Genomic DNA, 21,671 nt, shown 5'->3' with positions numbered 1-21,671 from the left:
TTCACCATGTTGGGCAGGATGGTCTCGATCTCTTGACCTTGTGATTTGCCCGCCTTGGCTTCCCAAATACTCCCTGGGATTACAGGGTACGCCACTGCTCCCGGCTGATTTTATTTTAATTTTTAAGAGACAGTGTCTCGCTGTATCACCCAGGCTGATCTCAAACTGCTGGGCTTAAGGGATCCTCCAGCTTCAGCTTCCTCGGTAGCTGGAACTACCAGTCTTCTCAATTATTTTTGTTTATTTCTACTTAATCAATTGTTAGTATGAATTTTGTAATCACATTTCTTTTGAAAATGTATCAACCTCTCTGACCTAATTTATTGACCTACAAGTCTAAAGGAAAGCCAGCTTTGATCACCACACAGAAATAGATTCTGTATTGTGATGCTCATAGAAGGAAAATTGGCATCTCTGTTACCTGGAAGTAGATCACCTGGCCTTGAGACTGCTTGCCTCCTACCTGATGGAGGTAGAGAGGACAGTCATGCTGCCAAAGATCCATCTTGAGGGAAGTGACAGGCTCAAGTTGGTCACTTTTGTTTGCAGTGTTTTTAGTAGGCACTTTGCTAGAAACAGGAGACAATGGACCATAACCTCTGTGAGAAGGAACCACTATCACTGCGCGATGGGACCAGCAGATTCACATAAGGCCACTGGCTGGAGAGAAGGGCCTGAGGAGGACTAGGAGAGGTCCAGCTCCATACGAAAAAAACCAAAAGCCCATAATTGGGCAGACTTCTTGTTATGTACTTTTTGAAAATCCATGGCAAATCCATTTGTCTCTGAACTACCCTGCTTCCTTTCAACTCTCATTCTTCCTATTTCTTGAATCCCAAGTGATTTCATGTGTTTCCTGCTTTAGAGATTTTGCTTCCCTGGATTCAGGCTTTATTTGTGTGTGTGTTCCATGCAGATGGGTGGTCTCTTTCAAGTGTATCATCAGATTTAAGACACGCAGCTGTAAGTGCTTTCACTCCAGCTCAGACCATATCTGAGACAATGTGGAATTTAAAGAAGCCTTAAATGTTTTGTTAAGAGGAAGGAACTCGTGCCAGATTCATTCATTCACTCACTGATCAAACATTTTGTGTGCCTCCTACGAACTAGGCATCTTGCTAGGCATCCCAAAGACGGGATGATCCAGCCTCTTCCCTTGGGAAGCTTACAGTGCTATAGGGAGACAGGCATGGAACAGATACTAGAATATAACGAGCTGATTGCTTCAGTAGAGACATATAGGAAGTGCAGTGGAAACACAAAGTAGGAGATCCTAAGCCTGCCCAGAAATTCTAGGAAAGCTTCCCCACAGCTGAAACTTAAGAGATAAGCAAGGCCAAGCATGACAGCTGACGCCTATCGTCCCAACACTTTAGAAGGCCGAGGCAAGAGGATCACTTGAGTCCAGGAGTTTCAGCCCAGTCTGGGGAACATAGCAAGACCCAATCTCTACAAAATAAAAATGGAAAAATCAGCCAGTCATGAAGGTGTGTGCCTATAGTCCCAGCTACTCGGGAGGCTAAGGCAGGAGGATCGCTTGAGCCCAGGAGGTTGAGGCTGCAGTGAGCTATGATGATGCCACTGCACTCTGGACTAAGTGACACAGAAAGACTCTGTATCCAAAAAAAAAACCCAAACAAACAAACAAACAAAAAGAAGAAGAATTTACTAGGCGGACAAGTAGGGGAGAGGGTGTTTCAGACAGAGGGAATAACTTGTAGAGATGGGGAAACAAGAACACAGCATGTTTGAGGAGCTGTAGGAGAGTCAGTTCTGTGTCTCTGGAGCTGAGGATGAGAGGCAGGAGTCAGCTGGAAGTAGGGCTGCAGGGGTGGGCAAGGGCCACCTCAGGAAGAGCTTGCTCTACCAGCCCATTGATACTGTAAGCAGTGTGGAGTCCCCAAGGAAATCTGAGCCAGGGAGTGATAGGCTCAGATAGATAGATAGATAGATAGATAGATAGATAGATAGATAGATAGATAGATAGATAGATAGATAGATAGATAGATAGATAGGCAGCAGGCAGACAGACAGATATAATTTTTTTTTTTTTTTTTTTTGAGACGGAGTCTTGCTCTGTCACCCAGGCTGGAGTGCAGTAGTGCGATCTCAGCTCACTGCAAGCTCCACCTCCCAGGTTTACGCCACTCTCCTGCCTCAGCCTCCTGTAGCTGGTACTACAGGCGCCTGCCACCACACCTGGCTAATTTTTTTTTGTATTTTTAGTAGAGATGGGGTTTCACCGTGTTAGTCAGGATGGTCTCAATCTCCTGATCTCATGATCCGCCTGCCTCGGCCTCCCAAAGTGCTGTGAGTACAGGCGTAAGCCACCATGCCCAGACAGATATTTTTTAAGTTTTGCTTTTTACTGACACAAAATAATTGTGCCTATTTATGGGATACAGTGTGATGTTTCGACACATGTGGACATTGTGTAATGATCAAATCAGAGTAATTAGCATATCTATCACCTCATTGATCATTTATTTCTTTGTGATGAGCGCATTTAGAATCCTTTCTTCTAGCTACTTTGAAATATACAATAATACATTATTGTTAACTACAGTCACCCTACCGTGCGATAGAACACCAGAACTTATTCCTCCTATCTCACTGTAACTTTGTACCTATTGACCAACCTCTCCTCATCTCCCCCTCACTGTCAGGCCTCTGAGCCCAAGCTAAGCCATCATATCCCCAGTGACCTGCACGTATACATCCAGATGGCCTGAAGCAACTGAAGATCCACAAAAAAAGTGAAAATAGTTTAACTGATGACCATTGTGATTTGTTTCTGCTCCACCTTAACTGATCAATGTACTTTGTAATCTCCCCTGCCCTTAAGAAGTTTCTTTGTAATTCTCCCCACCCTTGAGAATGTACTTGGTGAGCTTCATCCCCTGCCCCTAAAACATTGCTCTTAACTTCATCGCCTATCCTAAAACCTATAAGAACCAGTGATAATCCCACCACCCTTTGCTGACTCCTTTTACAGACTCAGCCCGCCTGCACCCAGGTGAAATAAACAGCCATGTTGCTCACACAAAGCCTGTTGGTGATCTCTTCACACGGACACGTGAGACACTCACCACTCCCTCCCCAGCCTCTGGTAACCACTATTCTCCTCTTTACTTCTATGAGATCCCCTTTTTTAGATTCCGCATATGAGTGAGATCATGAGATATCTGTCTTTCTGTGCTTGGATCTTTCTGTGCTTGGATTATTTCATTTAACACAATGTCCTTTAGGCTCATCCATGTTGTCATAAATGAAAAGATTTCACGCTTTTCGGGCTGAATAGTATTCTATTGTGCATATATATATCACATTTTTTAATCCATTCATCCATTGATGGACACTCAGGCTGATTGTATATATTGGCTGCAGTGCACATGGGAGTGCATATATATCTTTGACATACTGATTTAAATTCCTTTGTGGGTTTTTTGTTGTTGTTGTTTTGTTTTGTTTTATTTTTGAGATAGTCTCACTCTGTCACTCAGGCTGGAGTGCAGTGCTTCAGTGGCTCACTGCAACCTCTACCTCCTGGGTTCAGGCAGTTCTCGTGCTTCAGCCTCCCAAGTAGCTGGGATCACAGGTATGCACCACCATGTCCAGCTAATTTTTGTATTTTTAGTAAAGACAAGGTTTCGCCATGTTGGCCAGGCTAGTCTTGAACTCCTGGCCTCAAGTGATCTGCCTGCCTCGGCCTCCCAAAGTGCTGGCATTGCAGGCATGAGCCTCTGTGCCTGGCTTGATTTCGTTTCCTCTGGATATATACCACGTAGTGGGATTGCCAGATCATATGATAGTTCTATTATTAATTTTTTGAGGGACCTCAATAATGTTTCCACAATGGCTATACTAATTGTAATTTCGATCAACAGTCTATAAGAGTTCCCCTTTCTGCATATCCTCGCCTGCATTTGTTACTTTTTGCTTTTTGATAATAGCCATTCTAACTGGCGTGAGGCGACAGCTCATTGCAGTTTTGATTTGCAGTTCCCTGGTGTTAATGATGTTGAGTTTGTCTTCATGTACCTGTTGGCTGTACACATGTATGTCTTCTTTTGATAAATGCCTATTCGGGTCTTTTGCCCATCGGATTATTTGTTTTTCTGCTATTGAGTTGTTTGAGTTCCTTGTATATTCTGGATATTGAACCCTTGTCAGATAAGCATAGTTTGTAAACATTTTCTCCCATTCCACAGGTGGTCTCTTCACTCTGCTCACTGTTTCCTTTGCCGTACAGAAGCTCTTTAGGTTGATATAATACCATTCTTCTATTTTTTTTCTTTTGTTGCCTGCGTTTTTGAGATACCATCCAAAAAAATCTTTGCCCAAACCAATGTCCTGAAGTGTTTCGTCTATTCTTTATTCAAATAGTTTCATATTTCTGGCTCTTACATTTAAGTCCTTAATCCATTTTGAGTTGATTTTTGTATATGGTGAGAGATGGGAATCTAGTTCCATTCTTCTGCATGTAGCTATCCAGGTTTTCCAGCACCATTTATTAAAGAGAATGTTCTTTCCCCAATGTGTGTTCTTGGTGCCTTTTTCAAAACTCAGCTCGCTATAAATGTGTGGGCTTACTTCTGGTTTCTCTATTCTGTTCCACTGGTCTGTGTGTCTGTTTTTATAGACGGACTGAGATTTGCATGCTGGAAGCTAACCCTGCAGCAAAGGTGAGTATGAGAAATAGTGCTTGAACTAAGCCAGGGGCAGTGGGGATGGAGAGGAGGCAGATGGGCAGTTATAAGAAATGATTAGACTCTACCAATGACTATTAAAGTTCTCACATTGGCTTCTTTCTATTTTAGTATTTAGTAATAGATTTTTTGGCTAGAAATAGCTGAAACTAGATAGCCTTATAATACATACAATTAAAACTAACATGGAAACAGCATGCCAATATTCAATTAGAGTTCTTCTTTTTGCAATTCAATTTGAAAATAATCTGTATGCTGTCAGTAATTTAAGACCCATTATTACTGTGATAATAGTAATAGGTAACACTCCCCTAGGGAACTATGCTGTAATGTGGCAGAGATAATATACAACACATTAGGAACTAAACGACACTTATTTTTTAAAAATCTAGAGACATTAACATCACCATATGATTTATGTTTTCTTAAAGAATGAATCCGTAATACAAACCCATTGATATTGCCTTGAAATGATCTAGATTGAGAAGTGTGATTTTCTGATAATTATGGACAACATGACCAATATTTATAATAGAAAAAATAATGTCATAAATGTAAAAACTGGCACTATTAACATATGTCAAGATGCTTTGTTGTCATTATCATCAGTGATTACTTGCTTAGCATCTGCCCCTACCCAGGCACATGAAGAACGGAAGGAGTCGCAGACCCAGGCAGGAGGTGTAACATACAGAAAGGTCCTGAGGTAGGAAGGGATTTGGCTTGAGGAGCTAAATGAGAGCAGTGGGGCTGAGGGAAAGGAAATGAGCTGAGCAGGGGCATGAAGTGGTCCTGGAGTGGTAGACAGAGGTTTCTTTAATTAATAGTAAATGTTCCTTCAAATTTTGGTCATAGCTGGGTGTGCTGGCACTTGCCGATAGTCCTAGCTACTCAGGAGGCTGAAGCAGGACTATTGCTTCAGCCTAGGAGGTCGAGGCTGCAGTAAGCTTTGATGGTGCCACTGCATTCTAGCCTGGGGGGCAGAGTGAGGCTCTGTCTCTAAAAAAAATTTTTCTTTAATTTTTGTCTTTCCGATTTAATTTCTTGGTTTTATTAGACACTGTTGTTATTCCCATTACACTCCACACTTGACTACATCACCTGGTCCTCTTACAATCTTTTTGACCTTCTTTCTTTAGTCTCCTTCATGGATTTATCTTCTTCTTTCCACTCCCTAAGCACTGGTGTTCTGCTACATTCTTCCTGGGAGTACATTTCTCCTCATGCCCCTACGCTGTCCTTGAGGATCTTGGCCATATTCACACCTCCATGAGAGTGACTCCCCCATCTGCAGGTCTGGTAATCATTTCTCTCCCAATCCTTTGGCCTGAATATCCCACAGATTCTAACTCAGTCTGATAAAACTAAAACCATCTTTCCCTCAAAACCTGTTACTTCTCTTATATTACCTCTTTTTAGAGGTAGGACCTCCATCCACCCAAAGCCAGATTTAAAAATTTTTTTTTAATTTTTTTTTTTAAGACAGGGTCTCACTTTGTCACCCAGGCTGGAGTACAGTGGTACAATCTCAGCTCGCTGTAGCTTTGACCTCTTGGACTCAAGTGATCCTCCCACCTCAGACCTCCAGGTAGCTGGCACTACAGGAGCCTGCCACCATGCCTGTCTAATTTTTTTTTTCTGTATTTTTGTAGAGATGGGGTTTTGTCATGTTGGCCAAGCTGGTCTTGAATTCTTGAGATCAAGTGATCTGCCCACCTCAGCCTCCCAAAATGCTAGGATTACAGGTGTGAGCTACCACACCTGGCCAATTCTTAAATTTTTTATTCCAAAGCCAGAACTTTTAAGTCAATTCTTATCTTCCCATCCCTCCACCCAGGTCCTCATTTTCCACAATAATCAATCACCAAGTTATTTCAGTTTTAGCTACTAAACATGCTTCAATATGTCCTTTCCATGCTTGTTCAAGCCTCTGACCTAGTTCAAGAACTCCTCATCTCTTCCTTTAACTACTAAAATACCTCCTACTTGCCTCCCTGCCCCCAGTCCTTCTCCTCTTCAGTCTGTCCCCCAGAGAACAACCCAAATAATCTACCTAAAATGGAAGGCTGACTATGACTATGACTCCCCTACACATCACCCATTAGTGCAAGTCCAATCTCCTTGACAGAGCATGAAATTCCCTCCATGATATCTTTTTATATAGTGTATTCTAGCAGGACTAAGCTAAATCAAGTTCCTTGAACAAGGATACATTCACATGCTTCTGTGTTGGGCAGGCTGAATTAAGAGATGCTTTCCTCTTCTCACCTCTATCACTATGCCTGCCCCATCACATCTAAATTGCCCACACCCACCCTTCCAAACTGGGCTGCAGAAAATAGGTCTTACTCACATTTGTTAATCCTAGAGCCTAGCATTTTTTCCCTTCATTCAATGAGTATTGATCAAGTGTCTACTACTTCCCAGGGTTCTGGGAAAACAGCAGTAAACAAAACAAAGTTTCAGTCTTCATGGATCTGATATTCTAGTGAGGGAACTGCAGGAGATTGCCTACGTAACAGGCACTGAAGATCTTGTACTCATAATAAAAATTTTTGAAAATCAAGCAAATAAAAGAGTGTTCTTAAACCACTGTCTAAGCACACTGTCTGGGAGACTGCTCTGACTCACTTTTCCTTTAAACAACAAATATGGTGGTGACTAAGGCAACTTAAGTAACAGACTGAACTGCCCTCACCATGGATCCTGTGGTCTTTAGTAAATGATAATCTGATTAAGTAGCAGAAAATATTTTCCCACATACATGGAGATATAACCTCATATTCAAATAATCCTCTGGAGCAGGAAGGGAATGAATAATAGCCCATTTAAGTGAATATTTTGAAAAGCTGTAGGAGATTAAAGATTTCTAAAGATACCTTAAGATATTATCACATTAGTAAGCTATTTCTCCCACTTAGAACCCTATCCTGTTTATATAAGAAGAGGCAAATTGACATATTTCCTCTTTCCCTAATATGTACTTGGTAGGTAACTTCCTAAACAACTTTTATTCATGGATGATACAATAAATGATTCACTATTTTCCACAAAAGGAATAACTGAGGATAATAAGATTGTTATAAGAAACATATAAATCTTGAAATAACTGTGTTCTCCTCTTTGCTTCCCCCATTTAAGTTAGTTCTCTCCAATAAACATCTTTCTGGATTTCTAAATGTCTGGATTTTTGCCTTTGCTGATCCACTTCTTCTTGAGTTTTCATGATTGTTCAGAACACAATGTCCCTTTAGCTCTCCAACCCCAAAAAGCTCTTCTACTTTTGAGGTGTGAATTTCAATTGGTTTCCTGAGCTACATCTCTATAAAGCTGTCCTGCAAGTGAATCAAACTAAACATGTTCATTTTCCCAACCTGCAGCAAACCTGCTCCCTGATTGTGTAAGAGACATAGCTGAGGAAGGCACACCATCCTTTATGCAGATGCTCAAGCCAAAACTCTGGTGCCATCCTTGATTTGCTCCCTCTCTTCCTTATCCTCACATTCAGTTGAGCTCTATCTCATTGTTTCTTCTTCCTCAGTGTCTCCCAACTGTGCTGACTTTGCTACATGCTTACTGCCCTCTCCCTAACACAGGCGTTCATAACTTTTCACCTGGATGACTGCTTTATAATTGGTCACTATGCATCTATGATTCCCATATCTGTCTAGCAGATAGAAGTGACCTTTTCAGAATAAAAAAAATCTGACCATATTACTGTTCTGACGATACTGAATGTCCTTCCACGGCCCAAAGAGCAGAGATCAAATTCCTTAATGTGGCCTCTGGACCCTCAATGACCTGATCCCTGTCTACCTCTTAAACATCATCTCTCACCATACTTCTCAGGCCATACCCAAATGTGTGGGTTTCTTGATGTCTCACAGTTTTAAACCTCTATGCCTTTGTGCAGGCTGCTTCTCTGGCTCACAGAACATCCTTTCTTCTCTGGGAAAAGAAGTCCTCTGAGCCAGGTTAGGTTTCCCCTCTCTGTTTCCCACACTCATCATACTGTGTAACCACTTGCCCCACTCCTGTCTTCCCACTAGAATGTAAGTACTAGGAGGAGGAATCATGGCTGTTTTGTTCATTCCAGTATTCTCAGCACTGAGCACAATGTAGTCAGAGTAAATACTTGTTAACTAAATGAGTAGTGTGATTCTAACTGAAAATTCACCATTAAGAATTGAGAATGAACACAATTATTAGAAAATATGGGAAATTTTCCCCCAAATGGCACAACTGGTCACATTTGATCTTTGCTGGGTATCTGCAACATTCCAGTTTAAATCCTGAATGTTATGTCTGTAGTCAAATTTGCACTTACTCAGACCTATAATCAATCAGGCTGGTGTTTAGCTGCCCAAGTTGACATCCGGGATGACTCATTTTAATTTGACTGTTTGAGGTTAGCTTCCTCAGCTGTTGTAGCACTGTAATTGTCAATCATTTGCTTTTTAGATCAGAGTTTAACTGACTTGGAGGAAGAAAACAACAGAAGACTTATTTTTCAATCTTGTAGCAGAAAACAATTAGTATAATTCCCCATAGATATCCATTTACAATTCTCTTAAATTACATATATGCTTCGGAAGAAAATAAAAACAGAGACTAGAACTCAAGGCTATACTCCGAAGTTTTTTGTTTTTTGTTTTCTTGAGACAGGATCTTACTCTGTTGCCCAGGTTTCCCAGGCTAGAGTGCAGTGGTACAATCACAGCTCGCTAGCCTCGACCTCCCGGGCTCAAGCCATACTCCCACCTCTCAGCCTCCTGAGTAGCTGGGTCTGTAGGTGCGCATCATCACACCTGGCTAATTTTTGTATGTTTTGTAGAGATGGGGTTTCATCATGTTACCCAGGCTGGTCTCAAACTCTTGGGTTCAAGTGACCTGCCTGCCTCAGTCTCCCAAAGTGCTGGGATTACAGGCATGAGCCATTGTGCCTGGCCTATATTCCTAAGTTTTTAACTTGTCCTCTGTAGATAAAATTTTAATATACAGTCTTTAAAAATAAAACCTGAGCTTTCCCCAAATGCTAAAAACTAAATAAGCATTTTAACCTTTACTCCATTCAGTCAACAAATATTCCCCAGGCACTTCAGCCTTGTGGTAAGTGCTGTGGGGGAATCATATTTTGATGTGTTTTATAATGTGCTTTGATTCTCTACTTCTCGTCACTCTGTGACCCTTCAGACAACAGCTGGCCATTCTACTCCTATGTGTCAGGAAAAGGTTCTTACAGAAGAACACAGGAGAAAAATCCTGGGCCTTTAAGCTTCAAAAGCCCAAGCCCTGAAAGACTTGGAGCATAACATTTTTCAAAACCATGTAATCGGTTGGAACATTCTTTTCCACCCTCAGATTAGGAAAATAATCTATGTCAAAAGGAGAGGAGCAAATATGAGAAGAGGGGAGAGAGGAGGTGGAGGGGAAGAAGATGAGAAGGGAGAGGAGGAAAGGAGAGGACAGGGGAAAAGAGGAGGGGAGGGGAGAGCCAGAGGGAAGCAAATGCTGAGAAATTCACCATATGGGGCTCTGTTCTAGACCTTCTCAGTCTCTACCCAGCTAGAGAAAAAGTTGGAACCCCCAGGTAGGCTTGGGGACCTAAGTAGATGGGAACCCATTCCACCTTTCCCAGGAGGGTTGATAAAAGCAGTAAGACAGAGTGTTCCTGTGCTCGTCATTGCATCAGTTAAGAGTCAATGGGAAAAGGAGAAACAACCCTGAGCATTCAAAACTGAGATTTAATTTTAATGGGGGAGTGTCTACATAGGTGGTAGAGAAACTGAGAAGCCAATGGGACAGTGACAAAATCTAGAACTTAGCAGCAGTAGGAAGCCACTACTGTCCCTATGCTGGAAGGACAATGGGAAGATATGATGTTATAGAAGCCCAGAGGTCAAGGTCATTCAGGGAAGCTAGAACCACAGCAGGCCTGTGGTTTAGAGGGGAGTATACCACTAAAGAAATGCAGCTGATGATGATGATGCAAAGAAAGGTAGAGGAAAACCCTGGAATATCCCTTCTGCTGGCCCTTTAATCACTCACAAATGTCTCACAAGCACCAACCCTACTCTGGAATCCAGCTGACTTGTGTGAGTCACTGTGTAGCAGAGCAAGGGGAGGGTGAGTCATGGGTTTGGGGGCAAAAACATCCATGATGCGGGAGCAAGAAAATGTCTCCAGCAGGTGTCTAGGACTGTGGACCTAAGACAGCCTCACAGGATCTCCATGACGCAGAAAAACCCAGAGGAGCCCCGAGCAAGGCAGACATGACAGGGAAGCCTGAAGACTTGAAGGGGCCTTGGAGTTGGAACAAGGAAGAGACATCCGGGATCCACCTGGACAGGAAACTAAACACCAAATGGGCCCTCGTACATCTCAGTGAATTCCAGCTTGGACAGAAGACAACATTGAGAAGACCAGACACTGACCCTGCCATAATGAGTTGACTCCATGATACTGCTCCCTACCCATAATCTCCTATAACTCATGGATGATATGGAAGGGAAGAGGAGATCATCTAGCAGAAAGGAGGCTGAATCCAAGTTCATTCATAGATAAAGAAAGGAAAGAACCTAGACCAATGAACAGATCTAGTCCTTCATTTAAAAGACTCCACTGAATGTTGACGAAGGATGAACACATAACACAGATGTCTGCAATGCAGTGAGAAGCGGAAAGAAACAGTTCATGTTAAAGGATGCACTGGGGCTATCCCTCCTATATAGGAAGGATATAGGATATAAGATATTGTCTTCCTATATCCCTCCAAATGCATGATTTTCAAGAGAAGTCCATATATTCCTTAATATAACTATAGCCCATTTAGTTCTTTCAGAAACATGACAAATCTCTCAGGGTTATCCTCCTTTTGATTAGTAAATGGGGCAGTCCCAGAGGGATAAGATGGATATGGCCTGAGTCTCAACCCTGATGAATACAATCAGCAGCTTGCAGGAAATGAATTCCTTAAAATATATCCTTTTGTAGATTTGTTGAGGCCATTTCTAGACTTATAGTCTTGAACTAAAGACTTAGATCTCAAGGCATTCAGGCAGTCTTATAAAATGTGCAATCTGTAAGAAACATATAGTTAAGCCATCTAACATATATTATCTCCAAAACTTCTATAATGAAACAAATCTCAAATTATCATGACATACTCTGATCTGTCATGACTTTCCTCCAAATACAATATTTTGCTATTTTTTTAAACAGAGAAACATGACTGTTGATTCACAAAGAAACTTTTTTATCACCCTTCTAGAAACAATATCCCTAAACTTCACTTTCATAATAGGATAAGAAATAAAACATATTGTTGTTCTCTCCATTGTTTACAAAATAGCAAATAATTGCATTATAGAAAACAAAAGTCATTGTACTGTTTTGAATTTTTTTACCTCATTAGAGATGTCTGTTCCAGAGAGATCTATCGATACCAAGGAAAAGATGTTCACAATATATCCAATTCCTTGGGCTGTCAAATGGTCACAATTTCGTAAACTCAAGTAGTTTAAATTAGGGCAGCTAAAAGAAAGTAGCATGAATTAATTTTAGCTGTCAATCATATTGTCAGTAAGCAATTTCTTCATATAAAAACTCTCTTGGGAAAACAAATGGTATTGAAGCAAGGATTTTCCTTTACTCAACATAAAAGTAAGACTAAAAGTAAAAAGTAATTTGACATTACAAAGCTGGATGAAAGGGCAGTAGATTATTATATGACTTTCTGTAATTTAGTTTCATATTGCGACTTCTACAAGGAAAAAATATATCACATACATATAAAAACTATCATGTAAGTACCACAATGAATGACCTCTAAAAGTGCAAGTTAAGATCCCTACTTATCCCTTACAAGTGTGCTACAGGAATTGTACAAGACCTCTGACAAGAGGGGAGTCAAGAATAAAGTAACCAGCCAGAATACCCCTTGGAAAATGCTGGAGTAAAGATAATCTCCTTGAAAAAGTAGATTAGAGATAATCTCCTTGAAAAAGTACAGCCACTCATATCTAGATATTCATTATTTCAGGAATGACTCCATCTCAGATGTAATTTAAATATAATAATATAATTTAAAAATTGGTCCAATCTGTGACTTCATATGTCTTTCACATGGTTTCACTGAATATTTAACCAGCTTCTGGGCATCTCTGATGTTCCCCCCAATGTCATGAAATCTTTGCTTTTAGGTGTCTCATTTCTCCTATTATCAAATATACAATTACTAATGATATGATGTAAAAGACTGTTTATCATACCGCTCAGATAGTTTCATAACAGAGACATCGCTTAGCCGCACGCAGTTGCTTAAATTTAGCTCTCTTATCCTTATGCTTGCAGGACCATCAAGAAATTGCCTTAGCCCCATATCACCAATTCTGTAGGAAAGAGTGAGAAAAACTTTACATGTGATTCTATATATAAACATATAGAATAGTATTAAAGTAATAGCTACCATACCCAACATAGTTCCAAAATACCAAGGTAATATCTATACACTGGTATTTTGTCAATATTTTAAAACTAAATTTGATTATATAGATTTTAATGTAAGAAAAAAGTAGAAATGAGAGGAATGGGAGAAGTATTAATTAAAATGTTATTTCTGTTCCTTTGTTCATAATTTTTAATAAGACAGATGGCCCTCAAGATCTTTTTCTCTTGGGTTAAAATGTGATCAAGTTAAGTAGTCCCTGATACCATTTCCTGCAAAAGAAAAAGATCAAAACTTAGAAGAGTGAGAACCAAGACTAACAGTCAAACTACTGCCAGGATTTTGGAGAAATTTTCACTAAACACAAGGTCAATTTGCTAGACAGGAAACCCAACATGAGCCCTTTGACTTCTTTCCTTCTGAATCAGAGAAAACCTGATGCTGGAAGAAGACCTTGACCTTAGCCTTCCCACACTATCCTAATCAGAAACTTCTGTGTGTCAGTGCCATACCCCTACCATGTTGATCTTGCTTTATAAATGGCTGGATGTTCGTTTGGCCCATCAGTTCCCTGTCTTCCATTGGAATCTTCATTTCTAATTCCTTTTGAGAACCACCAGATCCTTCTAGGAAGCATTTCAGGAAATAAAGCAGGACAGGAGTTTCCACCAATGCAATCCTAAGAGGCAGTTTCACAACAGCTCTACAAGTGGGCATACAGATGGGAAGAACACTGGGAGCAAAACATGCTGATTGCTGACATCCGTTACATCCCCTGTTGGTTCAGATTTGCAAAGAACTGAGCAGTAAAGACAAAAGATACCCTGTTTCAGCTGAATGAGCCATAGTAAGTGGATGCCTGCTGTGCCTATCAACCCACCTTCCACCTGTAAGAGGGGGAGTGTGCCAGCACCTAGGAAAGCAGTTAAGGGTGTGTGTGTGTGTAGAAATTCATATTATAGTCAAGAAAGGATTAAAAGTCAATGGAAAAGATTATTGAGGTAATGATCCAAATTAATTGGTTAATGCAGTTAGGGCCAAACCTAGGTGTGTATCAAAAGTATCCATGCTGGGGTTTTTTTTTTTTTTTGTATTTTTCTTTTTTTAAATACACAAGCTGGGGTTTCAACCCTAAAGATTCAGACTCAATAGCTCTGATGTGGGGCTTGGGAAACTACAGTTTTTGTTTGTTTTTTGTTTGTTTTGGAGACCAAGTCTCACTCTGTCACCCAGGCTGGAGTGCAGTGGTGCGATCTCGGCTCACTACAAGCTCTGCCTCCCGGGTTCATGCCATTCTCCTGCCTCAGCCTCCTGAGTAGCTGGGACTACAGGCGCCCGCCACCATGCCCGGCTAATTTTTTGTATTTTTAGTAGAGACGGGGTTTCACCATGTTGGCCAGAATGGTCTCGATCTCCTGACCTCGTGATCCGCCCGCCTGAGCTTCCCAAAGTGCTAGGACTACAGGCGTGAGCCACTGTGCCCCGTGGGCGTCTATAGTTTTATTCAGCTCCTCAGGTGATTCTGACACGTTAGGATTTTTACTTTTAAATTCTTTTAAATATGTATTTTTAATTTATCTTTTTGTTGCTGATTCCTGAGTTAATTGCTTTGTAGTGAGAGAGTATCATTTGTTGATAAAAATAGTTTGAAAGTTGCTGGAACTTGCTTTTAAACTTTGTTGATGGTTGATTTTTTAAAGGATTGATGTGTGTTTGAGAAAAACATATATTGTTTTAACTCTCCAACTTACTATCTTAGATCTAACTCTTATATATACATTTTAAAACCTTAAAACTCTGATACTTGTTAGGCAGGAATCTAGACCCAACATGGCGGCGTTACCCGGCGTAGCAGGCCTTTTGTTAAAGACTCCCTTCACCCTTGTACACACCCGCAGACTTACATGCATCAGAGTTCCGGCTGGGCAACCACACTCCCCCATGACCTGCAGCTCACCTGCATTCCACAAGTTCGTAAATAGCAGTTTCAGTTAACAGTTTCCAAAGACCCCTTCCTCATGACCCTTACTCAACTCCTGCCCTAGTAGTTTCAAGACCCCCCCAGGCCCTGTTTCCACAACCAGTTTCCCTACCTCTCAGGCTATAAAAAGCCCCTATCCTCCTCCCTCAGCGCGACTTCCTTGGCCCACGCCTTTGGACCGAGGAACCTCGCCCACGAGTCCTAATAAAAGCTATTCTCACTGCTGTTTGCCTTGTGTCTTTGTTCCCGGTTCGGCTCCAGCCTCAGTTTACCTTTACATTTGGTGCCAAAACCCGGGAGGAGACCCCTCCCCGGACTCCTGCTAGGTCGGGCAGGCTGTCCTCTCCCCGAGCCAGGATCCCCTCCTCAAGCCTGGAGGACTCAATTCGATCACTGCTGGGTAAGTTTTCCCCCCGTTCTGAAGGTTCCCTCCAGGAGTCCCTGTCCGAAACGCGTGGCTGCGTCAGGGGCTCTCTCTGGTCAGCTGTGACCTTGGCACCAGGGACTAGGAGACATCCAACCTCCCTGAAAGCCACCATACCCCGCACTCCACGTGGCAGTGAGAGGACGCTCCCATTGCCTCCGGACTGCCCGCCTTGAGACCATAGGAACTACCCAGTCCAAACCAAACCAAAAATCTCCTCTGGGGTGCCTCTTGGCGAATCTCCAGACTTTAAGTCTCAGCCAAGACATAAAATGAAAGCGGCTCATTTTCTTCTGCACAATAGCATGGCCGCAATATAAATTGGATAATCAGTCTCAGTGGCCTGCAGAAGGCACTCTAGACTTTAACATTCTCACAGATCTGACCAACTTCTGTAAGAGACTAGGCAAATAGTCCAAGATACCCTATGTTCAGGCCTTCTAGGACTTGCGTTCTCGCCCAGACCTCTGTGCCTGATGTTCGTTGGCCCAGGTCCTGCTCGCGAAATCTACTCCCTCAGCCAAGGAGAAGGACAACTCTTCCTCCTTCTCTGAGCCTCCTGACACTCTTTCCCTGCCTCCTCTTTGGCCCCCCACTCAACCCCCTCCATACCCTAACCCCTCGTTGTCCCCATCCTCGTCGGCACCACCCCTTCCCTCTACCCCTTCTGTGTCCCCACCAAACCTGACAGATCCTGCCTCTCCTACCTCCACCTCCTCCCCTTCCTCACCTGTCTCAGCCCATACTCGGTCCAGGACCGACCTCCTGTGTCCCTTATGAGAGGTGGCAGGCGCCGAAGGAGTAGTCCGGGTCCATGTGCCGTTTTCATTGGCAGACTTGTCTAAGGTTGAGGAGCGTGCAGGCTCCTTTTCGGCCAATCCTACTCGTTATATCAAAGAGTTCAGGTATCTATGCCAGGCATATGACCTCACCTGGCACGACCTCCATGTCATTATGACCTCAACCCTGTCTCCTGAGGAGCAGGAACGCATCCTAGCGGCAGCCAGGCAGCACGCTAACCAGGTTCATTTAACTGACCCTGCCATGCCAGTTGGCACTGAGGCAATGCCCTCGGCTGAGCCCGACTGGGACTACCAAGTAGGGCAGGCAGGCCACCGCCACCGAGACATGATGGTTCAGTGCCTTCTTGCTGGCATGCAGGCAGCCTCTAACAAATCAGTCAACTTTAACAAATTAAAGGAGGTAGTCCAAGGCGAAGATGAAAATCCAGCCGTTTTTCTTAATCAGCTGACTGAGGCACTTATTCAGTACACCCGCCTTGACCCTGCCTCCCCAGCAGGAGGAACCATCTTGGCCTCATATTTCATTTGTCAGTCGGCCCCTGATATCCAAAAAAATTTAAAAAGGCGGAGGAAGGCCTTCAAACTCCCATCCAGGATTTAGTCAAACTGGCCTTCAAGGTCTACAACTCCAGGGAGGAAGCAGCCAAGGCCCAATGACAGCCCAGGCTAAAACAGAAGGTACAACTCCAAACCCAGGCCTTGGTAGCAGCCCTGAGGCCAGCTGGCTCCAGGAGCTCCCAGAAAGGAGGTACTCCCCGAGCGCCATCTGGTGCCTGCTTCAAGTGTGGCAACGACGGCCACTGGGCCAGGCAGTGCCCTAACCCAAAGGAGCCAACTCGCCCCTGTCCGAACTGTCGGCGGATGGACCACTGGAGGTCAGACTGCCCCAACCTAAGGACGGTTGCTGCACCTCCACATGACGACCCTCCTCCAGGTATTGGAGGCGCCTTCCAGCTCCTCGACACTGACGAAGATTCGGGAACCCAGACTCGGGAACCCCTCTCACTCTCGCCGAGCCCAGGGTCATGCTCCAGGTAGCAGGTAAGTCCATATCCTTCCTTATGGACACGGGGGGCTACCTACTTTGTTTCGCCTTCCTTCAGTGGCCCCAGCCACCCCTCCACTGTCACAGTCATGGGAATTGAAGGCACTCCCTACACCTACCACCAGACTCCTCCTCTGTCTTGCCACCTAGATGGCTCCCTCTTCTTGCACTCATTTCTTATCATTCCTTCGTGCCCAGTTCCCTTGTTAGGATGAGACCTCCTCTCCAAGCTAGGGGCCTCAGTTCACTTCCGACCCAACCCCTCCCCACACCTCACGTTCCTCTTCCCCCTTCTCTCACCTGACAAACCCCGCCAGGCTGACCCCCCACTCCCGTTTCCAGTCCCCATTAACCCTAAGGTGTGGGACACCTCCACCCCGATCATTGCCCAGCACCATACTCCGGTCCGCATCCGGCTAAAAGACTCTTCCAAGTTTCCTTCTAGACCCCAGTTCCCTATCTCCCTTGAACATCGACAGGGATTAAAACCTATCATTACACGCCTGCTCCGACAGCACATTCTAGTTCCCACCAACTCACCATGCAATACTCCTATCCTGCCTGTACGGAAAAGCTCTGGGGCCTATCGTCTCATGCAGGACCTACGCCTCATCAATGAGGCAGTAGTCCCTACCTTTCCAGTTGTTCCTAATCCATGTACACTCCTCTTGCGCATTCCCCCGACACCACCCATTTCACTGTCCTTGACCTGAAGGATGCCTTCTTTACCATCCCTCTACACCCAGACTGCCACTTTCTGTTTGCTTTTACATTGGAAGATCCAGACACTCATATTTCTTCCCAGCTGACTTGGACTATTTTGCCTCAAAGGTTCCGTGATAGCCCCCATTTTTTCGGACAGGCACTGCAATGGATGTTGTCCTCTGTCCCCTAACCCACAGCACACTATTGCAGTATGTTGATGACTTATTACTATGTAGTCCTTCCTAGGAGTGCTCCCTTGCAGATACTGCTACACTTTTAAATTTTCTAGGTGACCGAGGTTATCAGGTTACCCTGGCTAAGGCTCAACTTTGCAGCCCTTCTGTCACCTACCTAGGCATACTCCTCACACTCACTACAAAAAGCCTCACAGCAGATAGAATAAGCCCCCACTGGTTGTGGTACCCTTACCCAGCCCTTTTAACTCCTCTAACCTAACCCCCTCCTTTCCCCTTCCCAGCCGAACACTACATCAATGAGTCAGGACTAGTAGAAACCAATCTCCTCACTCTGGAAAAGATTCAGGAAAGACTCCACCAGAAAAACCTCAGATCAAGGCCCTCACTTACGTGGTGGCAGTCGTCTGTGGCCGGTTAAGTCCTACCCTTTCTAAGCCCCTTACTAATCATTGGCTTCTTGCTACTCATAGCTCCCTGTGTCCTCTGCTTCATCTAGGACCGCATGAAAGAAGTCTCCCAGGTCACTTTCAATCAGATGCTGCTCCACCCCTATACCCGAGTTCCGACCTCCGAAGAACCCCACGACGACCCATACCAGCAGAAAGCAGCCAGATGAACACGTCGCCCCATTTTCTTATTAGAAAGAGGTCAGAATGTTAGGCAGGAATCTAGACCCAACATGGTGGCATTACCCGGCGTAGCAGGCCTTTCGTTAAAGACTCCCTTCACCCTTGTACACACCCACAGACTTACATGCGTCAGAGTTGCGGCTGGGCAACCACACTCCCCCATGACCTGCAGCTCACCTGCATTCCACAAGTTCATAAATACCAGTTTCAGTTAACAGTTTCCAAAGACCCCTTCCTCATGACCCTTACTCAACTCCTGCCCTAGTAGTTTCAAGACCCCCCAGGCCCTGTTTGCACAACCAGCTTCCTTACCTCTCAGGCTATAAAAAGCCCCTATCCTCCTCCCTCAGCGCGACTTCCTTGGCCCGCACCTTTGGACTGAGAAACCTCACCCGCGAGTCCTAATAAAGGCTATTCTCACTGCCATTTGCCTTGTGTCTTTGTTCCCAGTTCAGCTCCAGCCTCAGTTTACCTTTACAATACTAAGCTTTATCTTTTTACCCTATATATTTTTTCATCCTCCCTCTGTTGTCATTTCTTCAGAATGATCTTCCAGCTCTATACTTCTCTCCTCTGTGAGTTCTAATCTGCTGATCAGCAATCCATTGTTTATTTCAATAACTATATTACATCATTTGTTTCTAAAAGTTAGGTTTTTTTCCCAGATAAATCTAATTGTTTTATCCTGTTTGGTTGTCTGCTCATATTTCTGATTCCATTTTTTATTTCTTCGAACATTTCATACATGGCTACTTAATTGTCTGACAATTCCTATATCTGAATTACCTGAAGGTCAAATGTATTTTGCTGTTTCTGTGACTCTTTTTCATGGTGATTTGTATCTTTGTGCATTTTGGCAATCTTTGACTTTGAGTACCTATTTATTTGATCTTAATCTCTAGCCTGAGAAGCTTTGTGCTAACTTCTTCCAGGAGCTCAGGAACTACCTACCTGAGACCACTCTGTCCCCCTTAAAGAGGTACAAACTCTGCAGAAGTCTCAGGTTCTGCTTCCCTACTTTGAGTCTTGCTCAGAGCTGATTCTCTCAAAGGCAACTGTTGTCATAACATTTGTGTTCAGAGCTGCTCAACCTTTTATGTTTGCTGGTTATTCACTATTCATCTCAGTGAATTTGTTCATTGAGAGAGTAGAAAAGAACCAGGGGATTCAGGGCTACTGGATATTTCTCTTACTCTTTGTGAGCTCAGCAATATATTGAAAATATATTTAATCAAGGATCTGAACTATTTTTGGCAGAGCCCCTTGAAGTGTCTTGTCACCTCTACTTCTGGAGGCAGAAAACTTCCATTTAAGATTAATTAGGCAAGGCACAGTGGCTCACACCTGTAATCCCAGCACTTTAGGAGGCCAAGGCAGGTGGGTCACCTGAGGTCAGGAGTTCAAGACCAGCCTGGCCAACATGGTGAAACCCTGTCTCTACAAAAATACAAAAATTAGCCAGGGATGATGGTGGGTGCCTGTCTACTTGGGAGGCTGAGGCAGGAGAATCGCTTGAACCCAGGAGGCAGAGGTTGCAGTGAGCCAAGATTGTGCCACTGCACTCCAGCCTGGGTGACAGAGTGAGACTCCATCTCAAAAAAAAAAAAAAAACCTGCAGAAGCCTGCGTGAAATACAAGAATGAAATTCAGTTGTATTTCACATATTCATACAGATAGAATTAGTTGATACACACACTTATGTAGTGTGTGTGTGTCTGTGTCTGCATCTCACCGTTATTATTAAATGTAACAAATTGATCCAAACTTTGTGGCTTAAATGGCAAATATTTATTATCTCCCCGTTTCTGGATCTGAGGGATTTGGAAGTGAACTAGAGTAGTTCTAGCTCAGGGTCTCTCATGAGTGTGCAGTCAAGATGCCAGCTGGAGCTTCAGTCATCTGAAGGTTTGACTGGGGCTATAGGGTCTGCTTTCAGGCTCACTCACATGGCTGTTGGCAGGAGTCTTTAATTCTTCACTGGCCCTTGGCTGGAGCCCTCATTTCCTAATCCAGGTTTTTTCCATTCCAAACCCTTATATCTCCTCCAGCTCCCAATGACCCATGCTGCCTTCCCATTTTAATAATAAGCAACATAGGTTGAGATTCTATGTAGTGGGCCAGTGCAGTGGCTCATGCCTATAATCCCAGCATTTTGGGAGGCCAAGGTGGAAAGATCACTTGAAGCCAGAAGTTTAAGACCTGCCTGGGCATAGTGAGACCCTGTCTCTAGAAAAATTTAAAAATTAGCTGGATATGATGAAGTGTGCCTTGTAGTTCTAGCTACATGGGAGGCTGAGGCAGGAGGATCACTTGAGCCCAGGAGTTCAAGGTTATAGTAACTGTGCAACTGTACTTCAGCCTGGGCAACAGAGCAAGACCCTGTCTTTAAAAAATAAAAATGAATAAATAAAAGATTCTGTGTAGCTTAGATTATTATGCTGACTTGTGCTTTCCCAAATATTAGCCAACTTTAATGTGGCTCAAGTATAATTTTGTGGATCAAATGCTATTTTGTTATTATCTGGTCCTATAAGATTATAAGAATCCTACATAGGTAAGAGGCTGAGCTACCCACTGGGGAAGGGGTTTCAGCAAGAACCCTCTTGATCCTTGGCTGGGTGTGGTGGCTCACACCTGTATTCCCAGCACTTTGGGAGCCTGAGGCAGGTGGATCGCTTGAAGTCAGGAATTCCAGACGAGCCTGGCCAAAATGGTAAAACCTTCTCTCTACT

The 21,671-nt window shown here is 43.5% G+C and overlaps 2 protein-coding genes across 19 annotated transcripts in view; one reads left to right on the top strand and one right to left on the bottom strand.

The window, feature by feature from the left end:
• The window catches only part of LOC105475890 (F-box and leucine rich repeat protein 13), a 273,121-nt gene that overhangs the window by 52,741 nt on the left and 198,709 nt on the right, over nt 1-21,671 (bottom strand). For 15 of the 18 annotated variants that reach the window (XR_011621591.1, XM_071093958.1, XM_071093972.1 and 12 more), the window contains 2 exons: nt 12,980-13,099; nt 12,116-12,242 (listed from right to left, as the gene is read on the bottom strand). Coding sequence is in view for 17 of the 18 variants with exons in the window: in XM_071093958.1 (XP_070950059.1) it covers nt 12,116-12,242; nt 12,980-13,099 (247 nt within the window). In the remaining variant the exon portion in view is untranslated. Of the gene's footprint in view, nt 1-12,115; nt 12,243-12,979; nt 13,100-13,266; nt 13,859-21,671 lie in introns of those variants that run through there. The other 3 variants (XM_071093967.1, XM_071093962.1, XM_071093968.1) reach the window with 3 other exon arrangements.
• Nucleotides 1-21,671, top strand: part of LOC105475357 (family with sequence similarity 185 member A) — a 168,302-nt gene that overhangs the window by 119,014 nt on the left and 27,617 nt on the right. The window lies entirely within an intron of this gene.

Source organism: Macaca nemestrina, chromosome 4, assembly GCF_043159975.1.
Source record: "Macaca nemestrina isolate mMacNem1 chromosome 4, mMacNem.hap1, whole genome shotgun sequence".
Classification (NCBI taxonomy): domain Eukaryota; kingdom Metazoa; phylum Chordata; class Mammalia; order Primates; family Cercopithecidae; genus Macaca; species Macaca nemestrina.
Note: the sequence above shows the minus strand (reverse complement) of the source record. Positions and strands in the feature narration are given on the sequence as shown.